Here is a 22,067-nt window from a genome sequence, read left to right as displayed (position 1 = left end):
TTATCAGTTACTTTCTTGAACTTATAGCTAGTTTTAGATTGGAATTTATTCTTTTTCATTTAAAAAACTGTAGAGAGACCTGAAAAGATAAGACATATTTTCTATTGAAGTTCCTCTCTAGGAGAGGGTTTTAGCTGTTTTCTATCCATGGACTTCCAATTGTTGTTAATATGATAGTTATAGTTTGCCCATAAAGACAAAATGTATTCCCCACTTTGGAAATGGTTAAGACTTTAAATGCAAACCTATACCTTTTATCTTAATATGTTGATGGGTTAGCATAGAAATATTTATATTAGGCATGTCTATTTAATTAAAAGACATAGTGAAAAAGATCAATAAGAGTAAGCATACTTATTACCTTTGAACTATGGGCAACTTCCCGAGTTTCTATTATTTCACTTATAACGTGAGTTTATTAATTCTTGTACTATTTACCTCACAGGGTTGTAGTGAGGAAAACATTTTGAAAAACCTTTAAGCACTAAATAAATCTTAATTATTGCCATTCACTTATTATTGCCATTTTGAGAGAGAGAGAGAGAGAGAGAGAGAGAGAGAGAGAGAGAGAGAGAAACTATACTGTCAATATCAGATATCCCTCAGAAGGTATCCACCTCATTCATTTTTATGTAAGTTTAAAAACTGTTAAGCAAATAGCTCATTGTTGATAATCTCATTAAATCAAGAACTTGTGATTTATTTGGTATTAGGAAGTCAAACCCTAGCTATAATTTATAGTCATAGAAATGAGTTAGCTAAGGTCACAAAGGTGATACAGCTAATCAGTATCAAAGCCAAGATTTGTCTGCAGAAGTTCTTGAGTCCAAGTCCATTATTCTATTGATTTAATTAATTTAATTTAATTTAATTAATTTAGGACCTTTCTTGTCCTGACAGCAGGGTAAACCTTAGACTTGGACCTTTGCTCAAGTTCTATCTTCTGTGTGAAGGTTCCTGACCCCCATAGTTGCCATTGTCCTTCCAGTTCATCCTCCCCAAATTAAAAAAGACTGAATTTTACTTGTTTATGTATGATTTGGTTAGTTAATAGAACATTGGGTGGTAACTCTTAGAAATGGGACTGGAGATTGTAGTTAAACCTTTTTGTCATTTCACTTGGGGCCAAGCTGTTCTCTGTACTATGAAGTGTCTATGGGATTATGGTGGGGATGAGTTAATGGATAAACCATAATCTGGCTGGCTACCATGAGAGTGGCTCATTCTTCAGCAGTGGGTGCTTAGACTGATAGTACTTTGCTGTTTCAGAGTGTACATGGTTCACCTACTCTGGACAAGTTTTAAAAAATTAATTAATTTAGAATATTCTTTAATTATTTAATTTGGAATATTTTTCCATGGTTACATGATTCATGTTCTTTCCCTCCCCTCTTCCTTCCCCCATCTTGGAGCTGACAAGCAATTCCACTGGGCTATACATGTATAATTGTTCAAAACCTATTTCCATATTATTAATATTTGCAATATAATGATCATTTAAAGCCAAAATCCCCATTTAAATATCCATTGAACCATGTGATCAATCATTTTTTCTTCTGCATTTCTACTCCTATGTTTTTTTCTCTGGATGTGGATAGCATTCTTTCTCATAAGAACCTTTGGATTGTCTCTGCTACTAGTAAAAAAGTCCATTATGTTTGATTGTGCCACAGTGTTTCACTTTCTGTGTACAATGTTCTCCTGGTTTTGCTCATTTTGCTCTGCATCAATTCCTGGAGGTCTTTCCAGTTCATATGGAAATCCTCTAGTTCATCATTTCTTATAGCCCAGTAGTATTCCATCATCATGAGAGACCACAATTTGTTCAACTGTTTCCCAATAGAGGGACACTCTATCATTTTCCTTTTTTTTTTTTTTGCCACTATGAAAAGCACAGCTATAAATATTTTTGTACAAATATTTTTCCTTATTATCTCTTTCGGGTACAAATCTAGTAGTGAGTATTGCTGGATCAAAGAACATAATTCTAAATTGCCTTCCAGAATGGTTGGATCAATTCAGAACTCCATCAGCAGTGTATTAGTTGGACAAGTTTTTTTATTTTTTTTTTAAACAAGGTATTTCTCTGTCATATCACTTGGAAACAGTATGGATGGTTAAATAAAAATACTGCCCTCAATTCTGAGCCTTTCTAAAATCCATATAAGGGTGAAGTTTTCTTTGCCTTTCTATTATATATTGAGTAAAAGGTTATTTAGCTGATAGGTTATGGAATATCAGAAACATGTAACAAATTGTAACTGGATTTTAAAAAGGCACTTGACAATGTTTCATGTGGTATCCTTAAGAACAAGAGTGGTGAGGGCTGAATTATAGGTGAATTTGTAACTAAAAGAGTAATGATTAATGGATCCATATTAGCCTGAAGAAGAAGACTTTAGTGGAATGTTCCATAGCTATGTCTTTTTACATGTGTGTCTTTTACCCAACATTTAATAAATTTTATAAAGACATAGAGGAAATGTTAATCAAATTCACAGATGACATAAACTGGGAGGGACCATTGCCATATTTTTTTATTTTTTTTTGCATTTAGACACACATTTTTATTGCACAGTATGGACTTGGTACAATATTGGAGTTGAGACAATGATAACAGCTTTACAGGTTAAGTCATAGTGATAAAAGCACTGTCACTGTGTAACCAACCATATATACTGGAGACCTGACAGATCAAAGGCCTAACAGAGTCTATTAAAGGGAAATAGTCATCCATGGGTTTTACCATACATAACATATATATAATTTGTTGATTATCTTGAGTGTTGATGAAAAAGTTCAACTCTAAAAGAAAAACAACACATAAGACACATTAAGAACTTTCATTCCATTCCAAAAACTTTTTGACACTAAAGTAGATTCCATTTGAAGAGTTATCATTCAAATTCAAGTAGCACAAGCAGAACTCAAGTCCAAAATTCCTTTTCTAATGAAGATTTGCCACAATCACACAGCCAGTGTCATGGGGGGGTGAGGGGGGAGAAGGGACTAGAACCTGGGTCTCTCCATCTCTGAGGTCACTTCTGGGTACATTATGCCACACTTCCTATCACAAACTTTAAAGTGCTACATAAATGCCAGTTATTATTATTAATAAGACTACCGATTTAATCTACTTTTAAAAACAGAACACTAAGCTCAGTTGCAATTTAGGAAATACAGTAAACACTTCTCTTCTGGGCAGGGGCATAGAAATAACAAAACCCCAATCAATAAGGTGGTCAAAAAAATCGTACAGAATATACTTCAGTCTCACACTGATACTGTGTCTAGGATTCTTCTGTAGGCAGTGGGATTCATATCCTCAGATTCATCTAGCCCTTTTTAAGGAATTTTAAAAAATTTAATTTCTCAAACCAAACCACTTTCAAAAAATAAGTTTAATTTATCATGAAAGAGAACCTGAATATTTGAGTTGAATTTGGTTCAGTTCAGCAATTTAATGTCATTCATTCTAAGCTTGCAGTCACAGAATCCTGGTCTATTACAAGCCATGTAGAAATTTTAAAACCATACAAACTAAATCACTCATTTGAGAGATGAGGAATCTGAAGCTTAGATGGTTGGAAGACTTGCTTAAATGTCACACAGCTGATCAATAAAGTTGGAACCAATATCCAAGACTTTAAATTGGATGGTGTACATACTACACTGCTTCCCCAAATATCAATCCTAAGACCTTAAGTTCCCCACTCATTAGGATACTGGATGTAAATAGGTAGAAAGGGCTGGATGTAAATAGGTAGAAAGTATTTGAAACTTGTTTTGGAGATTTAAAATGTCTTCTAAGTCTATTTAATTTATCTTTACAAAGATGCTCAGATCATCACAGGTAAAAGAGAATAAAACACATTAGTGAATAAAATGTGAGGCAAGTCCTTTGCAAACTACAAGTGTTACCCAAATGTGACTTATTGTTATTACAGTGCCTGTGAAATAAATTCCAAAGCTCCCATCACTGATCTTTCTGGCTTAGCCTTCAGACTAGGCTGAACCCCCACAGCCACTCTGCAATGACAACAATGAGTTTCTCCATAATTCAGCTGCTAGATGCTGTTTCCCACTCTGCAGCCTCCATTCTACACCCCACCCCCCCAGGCTCTTGGACCTATGTTGTAGGGCCCATCATACTGTATATAACTGCTGGGATTCACTTCACAGTATTTTCTCTGTGGTTTCTTTGACCTTTCTCATGATGTTGATGAGGATGTTTAAGAATTTTATAACTGCCAAGTACCATCCTTCCTCCAGGGAATACAAATGAATTAATATTGCCTGCCAGAGAATATATACATGCATACAAACTTTATACACAAATGTATTCAGAATTAAGGCCTTCCTTCCCACTCTACCTGTTAGGGTCTTTATGTATTAGGAACTGATTTTCCCTTCCCCTATAGAATATATGGCAGCATAGATTTCCTTGGTGTAATTCCAAAGGGAAAAGCTATAGGTACATTCCTCAGAGGGCCCTTGATCCTCACTGCCCAAAGTTGTCCTAGTAAATGTCAGGCAAGTTAGGGGCAGGTCTCCCAGGGAAAGACACAAATCTGTATTGTTTACCATTTTGGATACTCAATTTATTTTCATTTAATCTCTAAACCTAATAAGGTCTCTCCAATTATAACTTTGCAGGTAAGTATCCACCTCATTTCAAATGACCACATACTATCTAGGATCATAGGTAAAATCCACTCTACCCTCTTTTTTAGGAAATTTTGAATTAAGAGGGAGGACATTCCAATTCATTGTTCTTCATCCCTTTTGCCCAATTATAATATTCAAAGATCCCAAAGGGAAGAATAAGGGGTAATGGATGACATCTTCCTCCTCATAAATAACCATCCTGGAAATCATAGGAAAGAGGAAGCATCCTTAACTGTACAAAAAAAGGGGGGGGGAAGCTGGAAAGTCATCTTTAAGCTGCCATACTATCACACCAATCTGGACACAAAACTCCCTCACTGCAGCGTACTCAGTCTCTACCTCATCCTACTCAGGCTCCAGCCAGCTTTTATACATCTCATTTGGACACTTCACATTTTACAATTTCTCCAGGTCATACACAGAACCCACATGCCACCTGCTGCAGGGGAGGGCCCTGGCAGGCCAGCACTAGGGAGCAGAGTGAAGTCTATAAACAATGACACTGCTTGGGCTATCAGCGGCTTGGCTACTGTCCCAGGGCTGGAAAAGCAATAAACAAAAAAGAAGGGAGTCAAAAGAAGAAACAAATGGCAAGAACTTCTAACTATTAAACTGGAAACTGGTTATATTAGAAATACAGCATTGAACTTGGACTTTTCCCTATAGTTCAGACCCTACTCAGTAATTCTGCCCAATGCTGCAGATAGAATTTCTCAGAGCACTGTAATTTATCATAAATTTAATAACTGTTCATATTGTCCAAGGTTCTCTTCTTGCAGGATGCATGGGCTCAAGCAGCTTCTTGATCTTCCTTTATACTACAACAAATTTCACATTACAAATGTCCCTTGTTGATAGAATATCAGCAGCGGTAGCCCATTTTTATAAAAGTCAGTATTGATATACTGACTGCACAATCCATTTTTCTTTGTAGATCATTCTAGTCTGAACACTCCTTTTGGCCAAACCATCACTGGTGTTAAACAAGCCAGCTTTGCTTTCAGTATGAGACTGGATCTCAGGCAGCCAGGAGCTTCCTCATTACACCAAGAATACTCCATTTCCATATTTCTAGAACAGCTACTTTCCTTGGCACTCCAGGTAACCAAGTGCTGCAGGGACTCAACTTTTAGTCCATCACTCCTTAGCCTATTAACGTCATGTAACTTGAAGGACTGGCAAGCAGAAAAGGAATGTGCACATGTTTTAATTTAAATGTAGGTATGCATAACACATATAAGAGCAACAAAATAGCTACTCTGGCAAGCCATTTTTCTAATTGTAGAAGTCAATACCAAAATAACTTTTTAGTCATCAATGCATGTTTGCTAACTTAGTATTCACAGGGAAGCTGATTCATGCCTTTCAGGGACCACTGTGGATTTTCCAATTTCTCCACAAATGGCTCCATTTCTCACTACTATCATAACTGCAGCAAAGACTGTCCACATGCCTTTTTCCCTCCCTTCACAGCAAACTTCCTCTTTTAGGGCTACTAGGATCTAACTCGGTGGCACATAAATGGCATCTGCCTTTAATGTGTCCTTACTAGTGCTGGCGTCCAGAATGGGCCTCTCTCCCATTTAAAGATGATCTTCAGCAATGGGTATAGTTAATGGAGATGCTTCACCTTTTCACATGCAGTGGACACAATATTGTAATGGTACCAAAAGACACAAAGCTACCTTCCTTGGGGTAATTTCATTGGCTTTTTACTTTTAAAAAATGATCAGACAGAGGGACACCATTGGCTCTGGTTTGGAACAATCAACTGGTTCACTTCCTGACTCAACAGGATTTGCACCTTTCATTTTTTTCCTTTTGGTCATCATGTTATTCTTATCAAGCCCTAATGTTTGCCTTTTTATGCTCCTCTTAGTTTTGAGAAAACATGACATGAGAATTCCAAGGTCTCTTGCAGTTTCACACTGAGTCTTGTTTCTAGTATCCAAGACACAGAAGACTTTTATCCTCTGAGTATAGAGGTCACTGATTTTCCTCTTCATGTCCATTCTTTGACTTTATGAAGTTAAGATATGACAGAAAACAAGATAGTGCACACATCTCACACTATTACAATTCAGCTACTGACAAAGTTTTTACTGTTGAAGCCAATTAAATGAGCATCAGTACCTACTGCTGATTACAGAGGTAGATGATACTTGGGAATGACCAAATAGCAAAGTTAACAGGTTTTATCAGATAAATGATTAAACTATATGATCATTTGCTGATTTGAAATTATTCTTCTTTGGAATTTTGGGAAATGAAAATTTTTGACTGAAATTAAGATTCAAGTTCAATTACAAAAATCTATGTTGGTTCTCCTCTGTCAATTCAGTTCTTAATTTTTAAGATTAACGTGATTATTGATGTAAAGAAGCTATGCTTTGCAATACACTGCAAGCAAGCAAAAACAAACCTCTTGTTATTCATATGTTCTCAATTTCCTGTTCAATATCCACCTGGGCACATCCTTTGGTTATTTGGTGTAAATTGGGTTTTCAAAACTTTCTTCAGCATTTAACTAACTCTTTGCTGGTCAGAGGTACAGAGACTGTTTCTCCATACATAAATTGATCTCGGTCATAGATCACCTTGATTACTGGGACAGTAATCTAGCGAGCAGCTGGGACAGGTGGCCACCTCTTTCCCATTCTCCAAATCTTCCTTGGTGATGATGAAGTTATCACCACAGGGACAGGGGTAGGAATACGTCTCCGTTTCCTCCTCGTACTCAAAATCTTCGATCTCCACCTCGTCATGAAACACCGACATCGTTAGCGCAGAGGAGAGCCCACTCGGGCTACCAGCGAGGCCAGCCTCCCACAAAACCAGACATTGCCATATTTGTTGCCAAGAATCAAGTTCTTAAAAAGATTTTGTCAATGGTCCACATATAATAATATGGTATCCAGTAGAGATTAATGTACAGAACTATACTTGGGTTTTAAAAAAAGTGTATTTAGAAGGGAGAAGATATGGCTGGGCAACAGCAAATGAGAAAAAAGACCCTAAGTACTTTAGAGATAGGAAATCTCATTCTGATTCAGCTAGTAACGATAGCTGTCAGAAAACTTGTTGCATCTTAGGTTACAATAATAAAAATAATATATCTGGAACCTTGGAGACTTATAGTCCTACTGGCTTTTGCTGTGTTCAGTTTTTGGCCCAACATTTTAGGAAGGCCAGTGATATGCTGGAATGTGACTAGGATGGTAAGGGGAATTGAAACCACGTTGTACAAAGATCAGCTAAAAGGGGGACTGTTTTGCCCTAAGGATTAAATATATGAAAAATGATTGCAGCTCTTTGAACACTTAAGTATTTGGAGTGCAGTCATGTACAATGAGGTTTAGGGTTTTGTACTTTAAATTCAATAAATATTAATTAGGTGCTTGCTATATGTAAGATATAGGTCTTGGGGCTACAAAAACAAAAAAAAATTAGCAGAGATAAAACTTGAACATTTCTTAGATGAAATTTTTATAGAGATGATTTCATAATAAAAATTATTTTGAGGGAGAGATTCCAAACTGTTGAATTGGGGAGGGTGACAGAGGGAACAAGAGAAAATTTGAACCTTGAGAGTTAGGTAGATATATTGGTTCGAAGTTATAGAGAGACAAATTTATGACTTCTTAGATAGAAAATTGTACCAATGGAACTGTCCAAAAGTGAATTGGACTTGGGAGGTGGTAGGTTCTTTTAATATGAGCAGGAACCCCTGTGATATTTTTTAAAATAATATTTGTGTGGCACCTCTGTTTGCTGTTGGCTATTTCTAATCACTGAAACTACTTCTGTTAGCCTTTTGCCTTTGCAATTTCATTATTTTCCTCCCCCCCGCCCCCCCTTATATCAATACTGCTTATCCTGAGCTTCTTTACATAGCCTTTTTTGAGCTTTCCAAGGTAATGGAGCGAACTCTCATGTGTTTTAGGTTCTTAACTGTTTTTGTTAGTGATCAGTTTTCAGAGCTTCTTTCTTTCATGTTTTCCTTCTCCATCTTGGATTTGACCCTATTCTTTATGATCAAGAGTTATACAAGATTCAGGATATCTGAGTGACCTGTAAAACTTTTGTTAATATTGCTTTATTGACTCATTCTTGGATTTTAGTAAAATGAAGTAAGCACCTGCTTTGGGGGATACATAGTGATGCTCATGAATATAATAAAAGCTGTATGTATAACTTCTAAAAAATAACTAAATATTGAGTTGTCGAATTCACTCCTAACATATATTTAGTAAGAAGGAAAGTTTTACATTTTTTATGTGAAAAATCATTGATCTTTTCTGCTTCTAGCATAACATACTCTTTTATCAACTTTTACAGGGTATATGCTTGAACCAGATCAAGAACATAGGCCTGATATTTTCCAAGTGTCCTATTTTGCTTTTAAATTTGCCAAAAAGGATTGTCCAGTTTCTAACATCAATGTAAGTAGTTTTAAAAAGTTTAAATATTATGACTATTGTTTCTCCAGACAGTCCAGAAGCATTTATTAAGTCTTAATACCTGCCGGTCAGGTGCTGCAATTACAAAGAAAAAGCACAAACTTGCCTTTGAAGAACTCAGTCTAATGGGGTGACAATATGTTCATAACTATGTAGGTTCATAATACATGTAGAATAGGAAGCAGTAGCAGCCAGGGGAATTGAGGAAGACCTTGTGTGGAAGGTGCAAAAGGATTTCTGAAGTCAGCTGCAGAAGAGCCTTCCAATCTTGTTAGGGGCAAAGGCCTACAGACAGGTATAGTGCTGTGTTGGAGGACTAGCAGGCAGGGCCTTTGAAGGGAATACATGTAAGAAAACTGGAGAGGTAGGAATGGGCCAGGGTGTGAGTAATTATCAGTGTTAAACAGAAGACTTTATTTTATTATTGTGGCAAAGGGGTGTGGGGAGTCATTGAAATTAGTTTGAGGAGTGAGTGTATCATGGACACCTCAGATTATTTCCAATTCTAGGCTGATATATCAAGAAATGTTAGAGTTGGAATAGAACTTTGAGAGAATTCTGTCCAGAATTTTCTATCCGAAGAATCTGAGAACCTGAGAAATTTTTCTCTTGCTCAAGATCATGCAGAAAAATTAGTTGAGTCAGGATTTGAATCCAGGTCTGTAGACTCAAGAGTCTTTCTTCTTTCTCCCATACCATACTGCCTAAAGTTTTTTTTTAAATGAATATTAAAGGAATTTTTGCCACTAGCCTCTCTAAACTTTAAATAGATAACATTTTAGAGGCTCTTTAGAGAGAAGTTTTATGCTTATTGTTTCCCATGAGTTGATTTCAACTCTGTTCATAGTCATTTTCCTTGTAGTAGAATTTGATATTGGGCTGGTACATCTTGGATTTTATATAAAAAAATCTTTCCTTAGACCTTGGTGAAAATAAAATACAAGCTTCTCTATAAAGTATCATTTTAATACCTGATATTTTCTCATGAATGCTCTTTGGTATACTTCACATTTATTGATACTTGGTGATTTTTTGATTGATCAACAGTCCTTTCCTTATCTGGTAGATATACAGTATCTCTTATGATTATATTCTTTGGAAAAAAACCGAGCTTTTTTCTTTCTGTTTGGTTTTTGCTGCCAAGGCCATGCAGCATTTTTGTTTAAAATAAGCCACCATGGGGAAATGTACACAAATAGTTCTAGTCACGTGCCTGAGATAAGCCAGGAACAAAATACTTGGTTTCAATTTTATTATAGATTCTTGGACTAGGTGTAATCAACTTTTGTTTATTGACATCCAGGAGTTTAGTTACCTTCTAAGGAATAATAAATTGCTTCTGTATTATTAAAATATCTACTTTGCACCCCCCCCTCCCCAAATAAGCCACCATGACCTTATCTGGCATGACTTATTTCCTACACTATTGCACTTAAAATTCTAGGATTATAGGTATTTAACTGGCAAGAAACTGGTCCTCTGTTCAGCACTGTTATTTTATAGAAAGGGATTCTGAAGCCAAGAGGAAGTCATGACTTTGCCCAAGGTCAACCAGTTAAATGGTAGAGTGGGAATTTAAATCAAAGTTAGTAGTTCAGGGGATAGAGAGATGGGTCTAGAATCAGGAACCTCTTAGTTTAAATTTGACTTTGGACATTTCCTAGCTGTATGACCAGGCTGGTTACTTCACTTCTGTTTATCTTACTTTCTTCAACCATAAAATGGGGATAATGTACTATGTATCTCCCCATGTTGTTGTGAAGATGAAATGAGATAATTTTAAAGCACACTGCCTGGAGCATAGTAGGTACTATGCAAATGCTTATTCTCTTCTGACTGCAGATGTATTTTTATTTCTGAGATTGTAGCTCCCAGTGATGCCCTCACATGAGATAGGACCTAATCTTGCTTCACTTATTAGAAGTGTGACCCTAGACAAATCACTTAACCAAGACCTGTGTCAGTTTCTTTATCTGTAAAATGGGGAAAATAATTGTACCCACCTCCCAGGGTTTATTCTGAGGATCAACTAAGATAATATATGTACAGTACCTTAGAAACATCTGCTTTCGGTGTTCATTGTTACTGGCCTGCTTTTTACTAAATCCTATGACACTAAAGCTGTCCATGGAGAAGGGAGGGAACTCCTCTGATTATTTCCTCCATACCTCACTTGTATGTATCAGTGTTTTGTTTTTTGTTTTTTATCATCTTTGTTACCTACCTTAACAGTCAGGGTTTTATTCAGTTACCTTTCACCATGGATTTTAGCCCTTTTGTAGAAATAGAAAGGAATGGCTATTTGTCTTTTTTCCCTCCTCTTTCTTCTAGTAGGAATATAAAGTGATTCTTCTGCAATATAGAATTAAGTTCACAAAAGTAGGGCATGTATAGATTAGGTACACAGCTCTTTCAGACATTTGCATAGCTGTTCATTATCTTTTTTCCTGTGTTTGAAGTGGACCTAATATTGCTGTCCTGTCCCTATTTTTGGAGAGTGCTCTTCTTATTGAAGACTTTTGGGAACATTATAAAAGAAGCATTTGTATGTAGTAGGGATGGGGTGGTACTAAAAGCCTGTTTTATTTGTTTAAGCAATGTACAATATTGAAAGTTAAAATAATGGTGCTATAATGGATATAAACTTAAAAAAATAAAATTCTTCTATGATTTTGAAATATATAGACTTTATGTAATTAAAATAAAAAGGAAAATAAAATGCTTCTTTTCTTTCCTTTAAGAACTCTTCTCTTCCTTCATCTCTTCCCGAACCTTTGACTGCTAGTGAGGCAACTGCTAGGAAAAACCAAATAAAAGCCAGGTAAGCAAAGCTAATGGTTTTTCCTATTCATAATACTCACCCTAATGAATCCAATAATCTTTTATTCAAATACCTTTTCTCTTAAAATATTTTGTTCTTTAGAGACATGAAGTGGTCACTTTAGTTAGCAAGCACAAAATAAACTTTTATGTTGAATTCAGTGTTTGGCATAAATCCCTTTTGAAATTATCAATCTCTGAAATCAAGAAGTCCTTGTTTTGTTATTAGTAGTTGTATAATGAGCCCTTTAGAAAGTCTCCTGATACTTTAACCACATGGGAGAGCCAGCCTGGAACTCTTGATTCCTGCAGTGTCATTTTAAAAATTTTACATATACCTAGTTAAGAAATTTCAGGTATTATTTTTTCCCTTATAGAAAAAAAGTGTTATGAGATATATTTTCATACTTTTTAAGGGCAATAATCATGTATATAACTCTTAAAACTGTACTGAACCATTAAAATTATCATCCTTTAAGAAACATAGAATAAGGATAGGTAGTAATATCTTGACCTTATTTTTTTCATAATTATTTTCTTATTGGATAACTAAGGACAGTTATCTGCTTTGTCTTTTTTGGCCTTATAAAGTTAATATTCATTTTTTAGATAGCCTGAACAAGTATATATGTTCTTGTGGATTTGGGGGGAATATTATCTTTGCAGAAAAAAAATTTATGTAATTTGGCACAGAATTGTATTAATGTGAAGTTTTTCCCATCTCTTTTCAATTTTATTAAGTTTATTTTAATGTATTATTATTTTAATAAATACTGGTAATCTGTATTAGGTGGTAACAAAGATGGAATGGAATTATAAATTTTAAATTTCTGGAGGGCAAGGACTATCCAGCAAGAGGATAAGATGTACTCAATGAAATGTAAGGTTAGAATGTGTAAATGAATAGGGAGAGTTCCAAAAGATCATTGATGGATCAGGGAAGAAAGAGAACTTTTAGACAGAAGAAGCAAGGAAGACATTTTGGAGGAGGGTGACACTGAGGTGGTTGTTAAACTACAGAGAGATTGATGGTGGGAGACCTCTTCTAGATGAAAATAACAGCCAATGGGAATGAATGGGACTTTGGAGAACAAGATGAGATTGGGGAGCCACTTTTGGTTTGGAACGTTAGAGGGAAGAATATGAAGTATGCCTTTAAAGGAAGATTAGAGTTAAAATGTAGAGGATCTAGTTATCATGTTAGGGAGCTTATATTTTACCCACTGGACAATAAGGAACTCCTGAAAGTCTTTGAGCAAAGGAACGATATAGTTATTATGCCTAATCATAATAATCACATAAATGTTCTTTTAGGTTCATATAGGTAGTAAGTAGTAGGTAGTATCCTTTTTTAAAAAGATGAGAGAAATTGTGTTTTGGAGTTTAAAGGCCTTGCCCACAGTTAGCATATTTCAGAGCTAAGACTACTATCAGAGTCCTTTATAGTCTGCCATGCTGCCTGCCTTGATATTTTTATGAAGTGTACAATGGAAGAAAAAAGATATGTCAGGGAGAGACTCATTAGAACAAGATTTCTTAACTTTTTTGTGTGTGATGTATTCTTTTGGCCGACTATGAGAATTTATTTTTTATATGCTATTTTTATTTCTACATAGGGGCCAGTATTTTTCATTATAGATGAAGAATCTAAGGACAAGAAGGGTCAAGTGACTTGTCCGTGCTCAGTCAGTCATTATGTGCAAGGAGCAAGCTATGACCATTTAACGAAAAGGCCTGGGGGGCAGCTGTGTAGCTCAGTGAGCCAAGCCTAGAGATGGGAGGTCCTAGGTTCAAATCTGGCCTCAGACACTTCCCAGCTGTGTGACCCTGGGAAAGTCACTTAACCTCCATTGCCTAGCCCTTACCAATGCACAGTATTGATTCCAAGACAGAAGGTAAAAAAAAAAGCCTGATTCCACAGAGGGTAGCAAATGATAGAGACTGCAGAGACTCGGTTATCTGGATACCATTGTTTCCCTTGTGTTTTCTTGACAGAGCTAATACTTCAAGATGCCCCTTTCTTTGCATTGTTCCTTTAGTTGAAATGAACTAATGCAAACAGTTTAGTTTCCTTCTTTCTGGTTTCTCCCTCATCCATTCAGGTGAATTCTGCTTTCATCATATTACATGATTCCTTAAAAACTTATAGTGATCAAAATGATACATTTATTATTCCCCAAGCCCTTTCCCAGGCCCTGGCACACCCTGGCAGTCAGAGTTCTGACTTTGGAACTGGGAGATTTTTGTTCAAATTCAGTTCTTTCACTGGCTAGCTGGGGGTGGTGGCACAATCAACTTAATTACCTTATTTGCAATATTAGAATGATAGTGCCATCCTCTGCCTACCTCAGGGTAATTCTGAGAAGCCATATATACAGGAAAATGTAAAGAAAGTACTTTAAAAGTGTTCATGAATTTGAAATAATTTCAATTTCAGCTATTTTTTTTATCTAGCCTTACTTGTTTGCTTACTGTTTCTATTTGATGTTCTACCTCTTCTCCTTTATTCTTTTACCTCTTATATTCTCCCCCCCTCCCCGCCTTCTACCCTCCCTCCCTTCTTCTATCTCTCCGTTCCATCTTATTGGTTCCAAAGCAGAAGAATGTTATAAAAGCTAGGCAATGGGGATTAAGCAACTTGCCCTGGCCACAGAGCTAGGAAGTGTCTGAGGTAGGTTTGAACCTAGGACCTCTCCTCTCTTAGATCTAGGTCTCAATCCACTTAGATGCTCTTTCTATTTTCTTTTAATCAAAATTGTACCAAACCCATAAGACCCAGACCTTAAGTTTTCCATGAAGATTTTTCCAACCAACCAGGTGAAGAAATCTTGCTTTTAATTTTCTAGCATATACTGGATTTTTTGCTGTTATGTTGTTTTGTAATTTATCCTGACACGTATGCTTTGTACACACTGAGTTTGTAAACTCTTGAAGTCTAGGCATTGATCTTGCCATTCAACACAGCACCTAGCATAATACTATTTAAATATTTGATTATTGACAATGCTTAAATACAATTAAGAGACAGTGTGCATATACTTTTTATGTGAAAAGATTTTGTTGCAATAATTTTGAGAATAAAACGTATATATGGCTAAAATTATAGATTTGTTTTATGCATGCAAAAGTTAATTCTGACTAGGATTCTTTGATTCTGTTTCAGTCTTTTTATTTTATTTAAGAGAACATTATAATAGAGCTCCCTCTTGTGGTATTTACAGATGTTAAGGGAGGATTGAGAAATTGTCAGATATCTCATTTATGTAAAAGCTGCTTCTGAAAAGTATAATGTCATTTGAATTTAGGTAAATCAAGACAAATTTTAAATAATATAATCAATTATTGGTTCTTCAAAGAAACTTTTAGGGAATCCTTTGTGAAAATGAATATAATCTTTAAATTTATATTATCTATAAATCTGAGTATGATTAAAACCAAGGCACATCTGCTATATGTAACCTTGATTTTCCTTTTTTTTTAAAGGGAACTATTAAAATAAAAATACATTCAAAGGCTTCTATTTTGTGCCATATACTACACATATTATTCTAACCCCTTTACTACCTTATTTAGGAATCTGAAAAATAGCAGAGAATGAAAGATAGCACACTAATGTGGTTGCCAGAAGTGGCATGGGTAGTTGCTTGTAAATGTTCTGGTTATAAAGCCAAAATTGGAGATGACTTTGTGGTTCAATCTGACAATCAATCCATGTTACAGCTTTTCTCTATTCCCAACTTGTTGTCTCTAGAATTTATTTTAATATTGTGATTATGAACAAGTGAGGACATATTCAGCTCAGTAGACATTTTTAGGCACCTACAAAGACAAATGAAAATAGAGTAATAACAGTTGAAAAGATTCGTGTAAAATCCGTACTGAGCTTTGAATAGAATTATTTTCAGAGGCAGAGATGAAAAGGGAATTTGTTTCAGGAGTTGAAGGCAGCTTTTGTATAAGCATAGAGACAGGTGATGGGATGTGGAAGTCACAAAACACAAATAGCTAGGTTGTTAGGAATAAAGAATTTATTGAGAACCATATAAAATAATTCTAGAAGGGGTATATAGAGGAAGCCACATTTGTTGAGCACTAAAAACCAGGCTGAAAAGTTTGTATTTTGATCCTAGAGACATTGAGAGAGCCATTAAGATTTTTGAGCAGAGCAATGAAATGGTCAGACCTGTGTTTTGGGAGTGTTAATTTTGCAGTGGTGAGGAGTATAGATTGGAAGTTATTAAAATAGTCCTTTTTAGGATTGATAGGGACCTCGTGGTGGTATCTGTAGATGGAGAGATGAAAACCATACTATGGAGGTCCTATTGAAAATAATTAACAGGGGCAGCTAAATAGAGAGAGCCAGGCCTTGGAGCTTGGGAGGTCCGGGGTTCAAATGTGACCTTAGACACTTCTTAGCTGTGTGACCCTGGGGAAGTCACTTAACCCCAACTACCTATCCCATACCTCTCTTTTTGCCTTAGAACTGATACTTAGTCTTGATTTTAAGATAGAAGATAAGGATTTGGGGGGGAGAGAAAAGAATTGACAAGTTGATATTGGAGGTAAGAGAAGAATCAAGGATGAATCAAAGTTGTGGAACTCAGTGACTAGAAGAAACATAGGGTCATAGATCTTGAAATCTAAAAGAAATTAGTGATCATAAACCCCACCCTATTATTTCCTTGCCTAAAGTCACATAGAGATGCAATACCAGAGTTGGGGTTTGAATACATATTCAAATACTCCATGTTTAGCTCTTTTTCTGCTGATCATATCACTTCCTAGTGAGTGTCTTTTATTTTTTTTCATTCCACAGCTTTGAATGATTTGAACTCTTCTTATTGCATAGAGTTTTCTCCAGAAATGTTCTGATGAAATAGGAATTCTACCAAAAAATTACTGTTGAACAAAGATATTTATTAGAATTAGATCATTCTGGCTAACTGCTGGTAAGGTTTGTTCAAAAATACATGTGCTCTTGGGAATTTTTAGAACTTTGTCAATTTTGACAAGCATAGGAAAGTACTTTGGGTCTTTACTCTCTATATATTTAGAGAATTTGCTTAGGGAACTTTCCTGTTTCCTCCATCTAAGTTTAGCTAATCTTAGCTAATGTTTCCCCTAAAGCTATATTTGTCTAGTTGTTTTTCATTGAACTTGGGAGTCTGGTAACTTGTTTAGCCCCAACTCTACCATTTGCCAGCTTTATGACCCAGGATAAATAGCTGTTTTTTGGTTCATATTTCTTTTCTATAAAATGGGCATATTTGCACCTTTAGAAGACAAGGGAAAATTTGGAGGATAATAGGGTTTAGGGAGGAAGTTGATATTTTTATTGGCTATAATTAGAGTATGATATGCTTATGGCATATCAGGATAGAAATAGACAGTTGGCCATACAAACCTGGAGTTCAAGGAAATTAGCACTGGGCAGATCTCTGAGACATCCCGTGTCTTGAAATGATAATTGATTAAGAGTATATAGAGAAAAGAGCCTAGTAAGAATAGATATTCAGCAAAGCAAGCTGAGAAAGCGGCCAGGTCAGTAGAGAACCAAGAAAGAGATGTCTTAGATGCTAAGGGAAAAAGAAGAATTCAAGATGGAATGTCTCTAGACCCTTTGCTGCCCTTGCCTCACTGAGGTTGAGAATGTCTGAGCAATCTACCCAGGATCTTAGATGTATGTGGGTCTGTTCATTCCTCTATTTTAAAAAGGTTAGGGATGTGTTTTATTTTTACATCAGATTTTCCAATATGTGTGCATCTACTTTGTTTTAGAAATATTTTGATTGCATATGGAACTTTTTTTTTATTATTTACCCTTCTGAGTATATGTCTTGCCATAGGAATGGCATGACATTTTAGCCAACTTCCTTATTATAATTCTAAATTGTTTTTCCAGAATAGCTGTACCAATTCACAACTCCCCTATACTTTCTGTCACCCCTCTGTCATGACCATTCTCACATTTTGCCAGTTTGCTGGATGTGAGATAGAACCATAGAATTGCATTTCTCTTTCTATTAGTGATTTGGATAATTTTTTCTATATATTTAGTAGCTTGTAGTTTGCCTTTTGCAAACTTTTGCAACTACATAACTTTTGCAAACTACATAACTTTTAGTGTTATGGATTTTTATTAGTTACTTATTTTAGATATCAGACATCTTTCAGAGAAGCAAACGTTTTCTCTTGTGGTTCTTATTTGATGCAAATCCTCAATGCTTCTGGCCCCTTGATGTTGAGGATCTTGGAGAGGAAGGAAACAAACATGTATTAAGTACTTGCTATGTGGTAGGCACTATGCTAAATAAAAATATTGTCCCACAACCACCCTGACATGTATGTAGGTGGTACCTATACCCATTTTACAGTTGAGGAAACCAAAGCAGACAAATTAAGTGACATGCTCAGGGTCATACAAATAACGGCTAGATTTGAACTCTGATTTTCTTTATATTAGGTGGATACAAGAATTCTTTAATGGAGGCCCTCTTGCCTTGGCTTTTAAAAGCTCATGATTATTTACGGTTTGAAAGGCCAGGCAGTTGTAGATATTGGCTATGATGACTGGACTCAGTCTGGCATCAGCTTTTGTATTAAGATGGTTGTAAGTCTGAGATGCACTCATGAGACCTTATGCTTGTGTAGCACACACCAGAATCTGAGTATTTCAATTCTGGAACCACAGGTATGCTAGTATCTCTGGCACCAAGGTCTTTAGGATGCTTTCCTCTTCACATTAAAACCATATGACCTAATCCTGCCCTCCTGTAGTCTCTGATAATGAAGTGGCTCTTTTCCTAATCAAGGCTGACTTGTATATATCAGGCCCTGACCCAATTCTTTTTCTCTCTTCTTTAGGAGATGGGGACTTGATATTATTTATCTGCCCCTCCTTCAATTTGTATGTGTAGGCTCTTTCTCTACGCCTGCAAACAGGCCTAAGTCTCCTTTCCTTGAAAAATAAGATAGGGGGAGCGTGGGGTCCAGGGCAACCAAGCTCTTGCTCCTGGTGGTGGTGACTTTTCTTGCTACATGTCCATTCCTTATGGGCTTAGGAGGAAAGAATAAAGGAAAGTAAGTCTACTCTTTTGGCTTCCTCCTTATGCCTAGACAATTGGTCTAAAGGATGCAGGTAACAGTTTCCTTTTCTTTATTTTTGTTCAGTCATTTTTAGTCGGGTCCCTCTCTTTGGGACTCCACTTTATGATATTCTTGGCAAGTGGTTTACCATTTCTTCTCCAGCTCATCTTTCAGATGAAGAAACTTGAGGCCACCTATTATATAAGTGAGTTGTCCAGAGTCACACAGCTAGTAAATGTCTGAGGTTAACTTTGAACTCAAGAAGATGAGTCTTTTTGATTCCAGGTCTAGCGTTCCAGCCACACTACACCACCTTGCTTCCCCTTGATTTTATACCCCTAATAATAAAAACCATATAACATGTGAGCTTCCATTTAAAAGGTTGTCAGCTATGTCTTTAGTGGAGTAATATGTAAATAAGTAATACTTTTAGTGATATTCAGACACATTTATAATATTTGAAGTGAAATTTATTCTTCTTTTATAGAATAACAGATACTATTGGACCAACAGAAACCTCAATTGCACCGAGACAGAGACCAAAGGCTAATTCAAGCACTGCCAATCCTAATGTGTTAGCAATTCAGAGCTCAGCCACACCAGTTAAAGTACCTGTTCCTGGTGAAATTGGTAACCATAGGCTGAAAGGTATGTAGCTTTTCCCATAGAATTTAATAATCAACTAGCATAGACATAGCATCTGTTGAAAGGCCATTGAAGTTCTTTAGTTAGATGGAAAGGATATTTTGAAAAGTGTATTCATCTGATTATAAGCATAGATTAATTAATAATTATTATAATAACAAAATTAATGTTTTAGGAGAGTGTCAAGTTCAGAATCAAATTTTTTCTGGCCAAAGCACTTAACTTCTTCATTAATGCTGTGGCTCCAGAGGCATGGTGAAAGAGATTGCCTAGTGCCACATTCATCATATTGGTTTCCAAGTGTACAAGTTTTTAGTTGTAAATTACTCTTGTATGAAAGAATTTGCTACAGTTGTTTATAATATATGCCATTCCATTGCCAAAATTGTGTAGTACATATTATTTTATAGTCACTTGTGCAATGACTTAATAAAACCTTTTTTATCCTTAACTAATTTAGATATTAGATTTAGTGTTGCGAACTCCCTTGAGAGTTAGGCTATGGCTGAGGTATTGTTTCCCTCTTTTAGTATAAATAGTGCTATGCAAGCATTAGCATCTTTCATGTTTCCCTTAGCTTTGTTTTCCCTCTCTTATTGCCCTTAACTTCCTTCCTAGTGCTTGATAGCTGATTGAGGAAAGTGGCAAATGCGTGATAGACAGTATATCTGTATGTATTACACAGTGCCTACAGCTGTTTTCCTGAGCATATTTACTGACATTTTGTAACTGATATAACTTGTTGCCTTTTGAAAAACTATTTCTTATGCGGTTCTTTATTTCCATTAACACCAGTGACTTGAAATTATATGAATGTTGGCATTCTTCTTTGAGGGAAGTAGGTAAAGAAGACAATTAGGAGATCATGACTTTTTTGTAGGTATAAAATATCTAATAAAAGGAGGCTTTAAAATATTGTGTCCTTTGGGAGTCAGTTTTAAATGCTCTAATAGCTTAATATTTATGAATCTAAAATCTTCCAAAGAGAATAACTGAGAGGTGGTATAATAGTGATTTTTCAGCTGGCTTTTTATTATTTGAAATTATACATGAGTTTTTCTTGAGATTAATTTAAGGAAAATATCTCAGGATTATGAATTCAATTAATATTTAGCATCATATTCTTTTTGGTTTTGATCAACAGAGATTCTGAGTTTTATGGTTACCAAGGCTACATAACGAATTTCAGAACAAATCTTTAAAAACTACTACTTTGGAATTGGATTTTCTCTAATTTTCTTCCTTTTTGTCTAAGGAGATATTCACTCTTACTTATTTGAAATAGGACTTTAGAAAAAAAAATATATATATACTCTACCATCTTTTCACTTTTAAAATATATAACTTTATATTTTTGAAATAAGTTGGACTTTGGTTTAAGTCTTTCCTTTAATCTCTGAACCAGTAGAAAGATTCTGTGGGAATGTAAAATTGAGCCAGAAGTTCTAGAAACATTGTAAATTTTGCTAAATAGCAGTCTGTGTTCTTAAAAATCTCAGACCAAAATTCCTGGCTAAATGAGTGTGTTTTGTTTTGTTTTTTAGTGAAGAAATTCACTGGTTGTTGCTTGAATTTGGGAAAATCCTCAAAAGTCATTTTTATGAGCCAGGAATTTGGGACTCATTTTTGTTTGACATTTATCTCCGGCTATGAGTAGGTCTTAGCTAGGCATATAGTTTGATAGCATGTGGATGTGAAAATTGTTTTAAGACTTAATCAGAAAAAAGTGAGTTTAGAGACATGGCAGAGTCTCCATTGACTGTTAATTTTTGTCACTGTGGAAGGAATCTTTAGTGGTAGCTACAATAAATGGGAGTTTAGGGGAAGGTGAATTTATGTAAAGGTAAGGACAAGAATTACACAGAATGAGGAGTGGATGCTAGGTGGAGGGACCATGTAAATTTGAAACAAGTTAACAAATGCCTTTGGAAATATATTTTAGGAACATTGAGACTTGGAAACAGTCAAGAGATGGTGTTGACTCAGGGTCAGCAGCCTCCCCAGCAACATAGAGTGCTCCAACAGCTACAGCAGGGCGATTGGAGATTGCAGCAACTTCATCCTGTACATCACCCTCTCCATTACCAGCACCAACAGTTATTGCAGGATGCATATATTCAGCAGGTAATAGACTTCTTATTTTAGGATTTTTGCGTGTATCATGAAGTTGGTTTATTTTGTTCAGAACAGGACTTGCTTGTCCAGTTGCTGGTCAATCTTTAGTAATTTAGTACCTCAGAGGAGATTTGCCTTTGCAGAACTTTGATGTTAGAGATTATCTTTCTGGAATGAGGGACATAATAAACATTTCTTTTATTCATAAGCCCTCTGATTTTTATAAAGAACCTTGTTTCATCTTAATAAAAATATATCTTAGCAAACTAGAAG

At 35.7% G+C, this 22,067-nt stretch overlaps 1 protein-coding gene and 1 pseudogene across 3 annotated transcripts in view; one reads left to right on the top strand and one right to left on the bottom strand.

Annotated features, from left to right (window-relative positions):
* Nucleotides 1-22,067, top strand: part of BMP2K (BMP2 inducible kinase) — a 121,467-nt gene that overhangs the window by 66,101 nt on the left and 33,299 nt on the right. For all 3 annotated transcript variants that reach the window (XM_007495963.3, XM_001371902.5, XM_056803240.1), the window contains 4 exons: nt 9,007-9,110; nt 11,870-11,949; nt 19,522-19,682; nt 21,622-21,803. In XM_007495963.3, the coding sequence (XP_007496025.2) occupies nt 9,007-9,110; nt 11,870-11,949; nt 19,522-19,682; nt 21,622-21,803 (527 nt within the window). The remainder of the gene's footprint in view (nt 1-9,006; nt 9,111-11,869; nt 11,950-19,521; nt 19,683-21,621; nt 21,804-22,067) is intronic.
* Nucleotides 7,125-7,446, bottom strand: LOC130455111 (diphthamide biosynthesis protein 3-like; annotated as a pseudogene).

Source organism: Monodelphis domestica, chromosome 6 (genome assembly GCF_027887165.1).
Source record: "Monodelphis domestica isolate mMonDom1 chromosome 6, mMonDom1.pri, whole genome shotgun sequence".
Lineage (NCBI taxonomy): Eukaryota > Metazoa > Chordata > Mammalia > Didelphimorphia > Didelphidae > Monodelphis > Monodelphis domestica.
The sequence above is the reverse complement of the archived record's forward strand: the minus strand, read 5'-3'. Positions and strand labels throughout refer to the sequence as shown.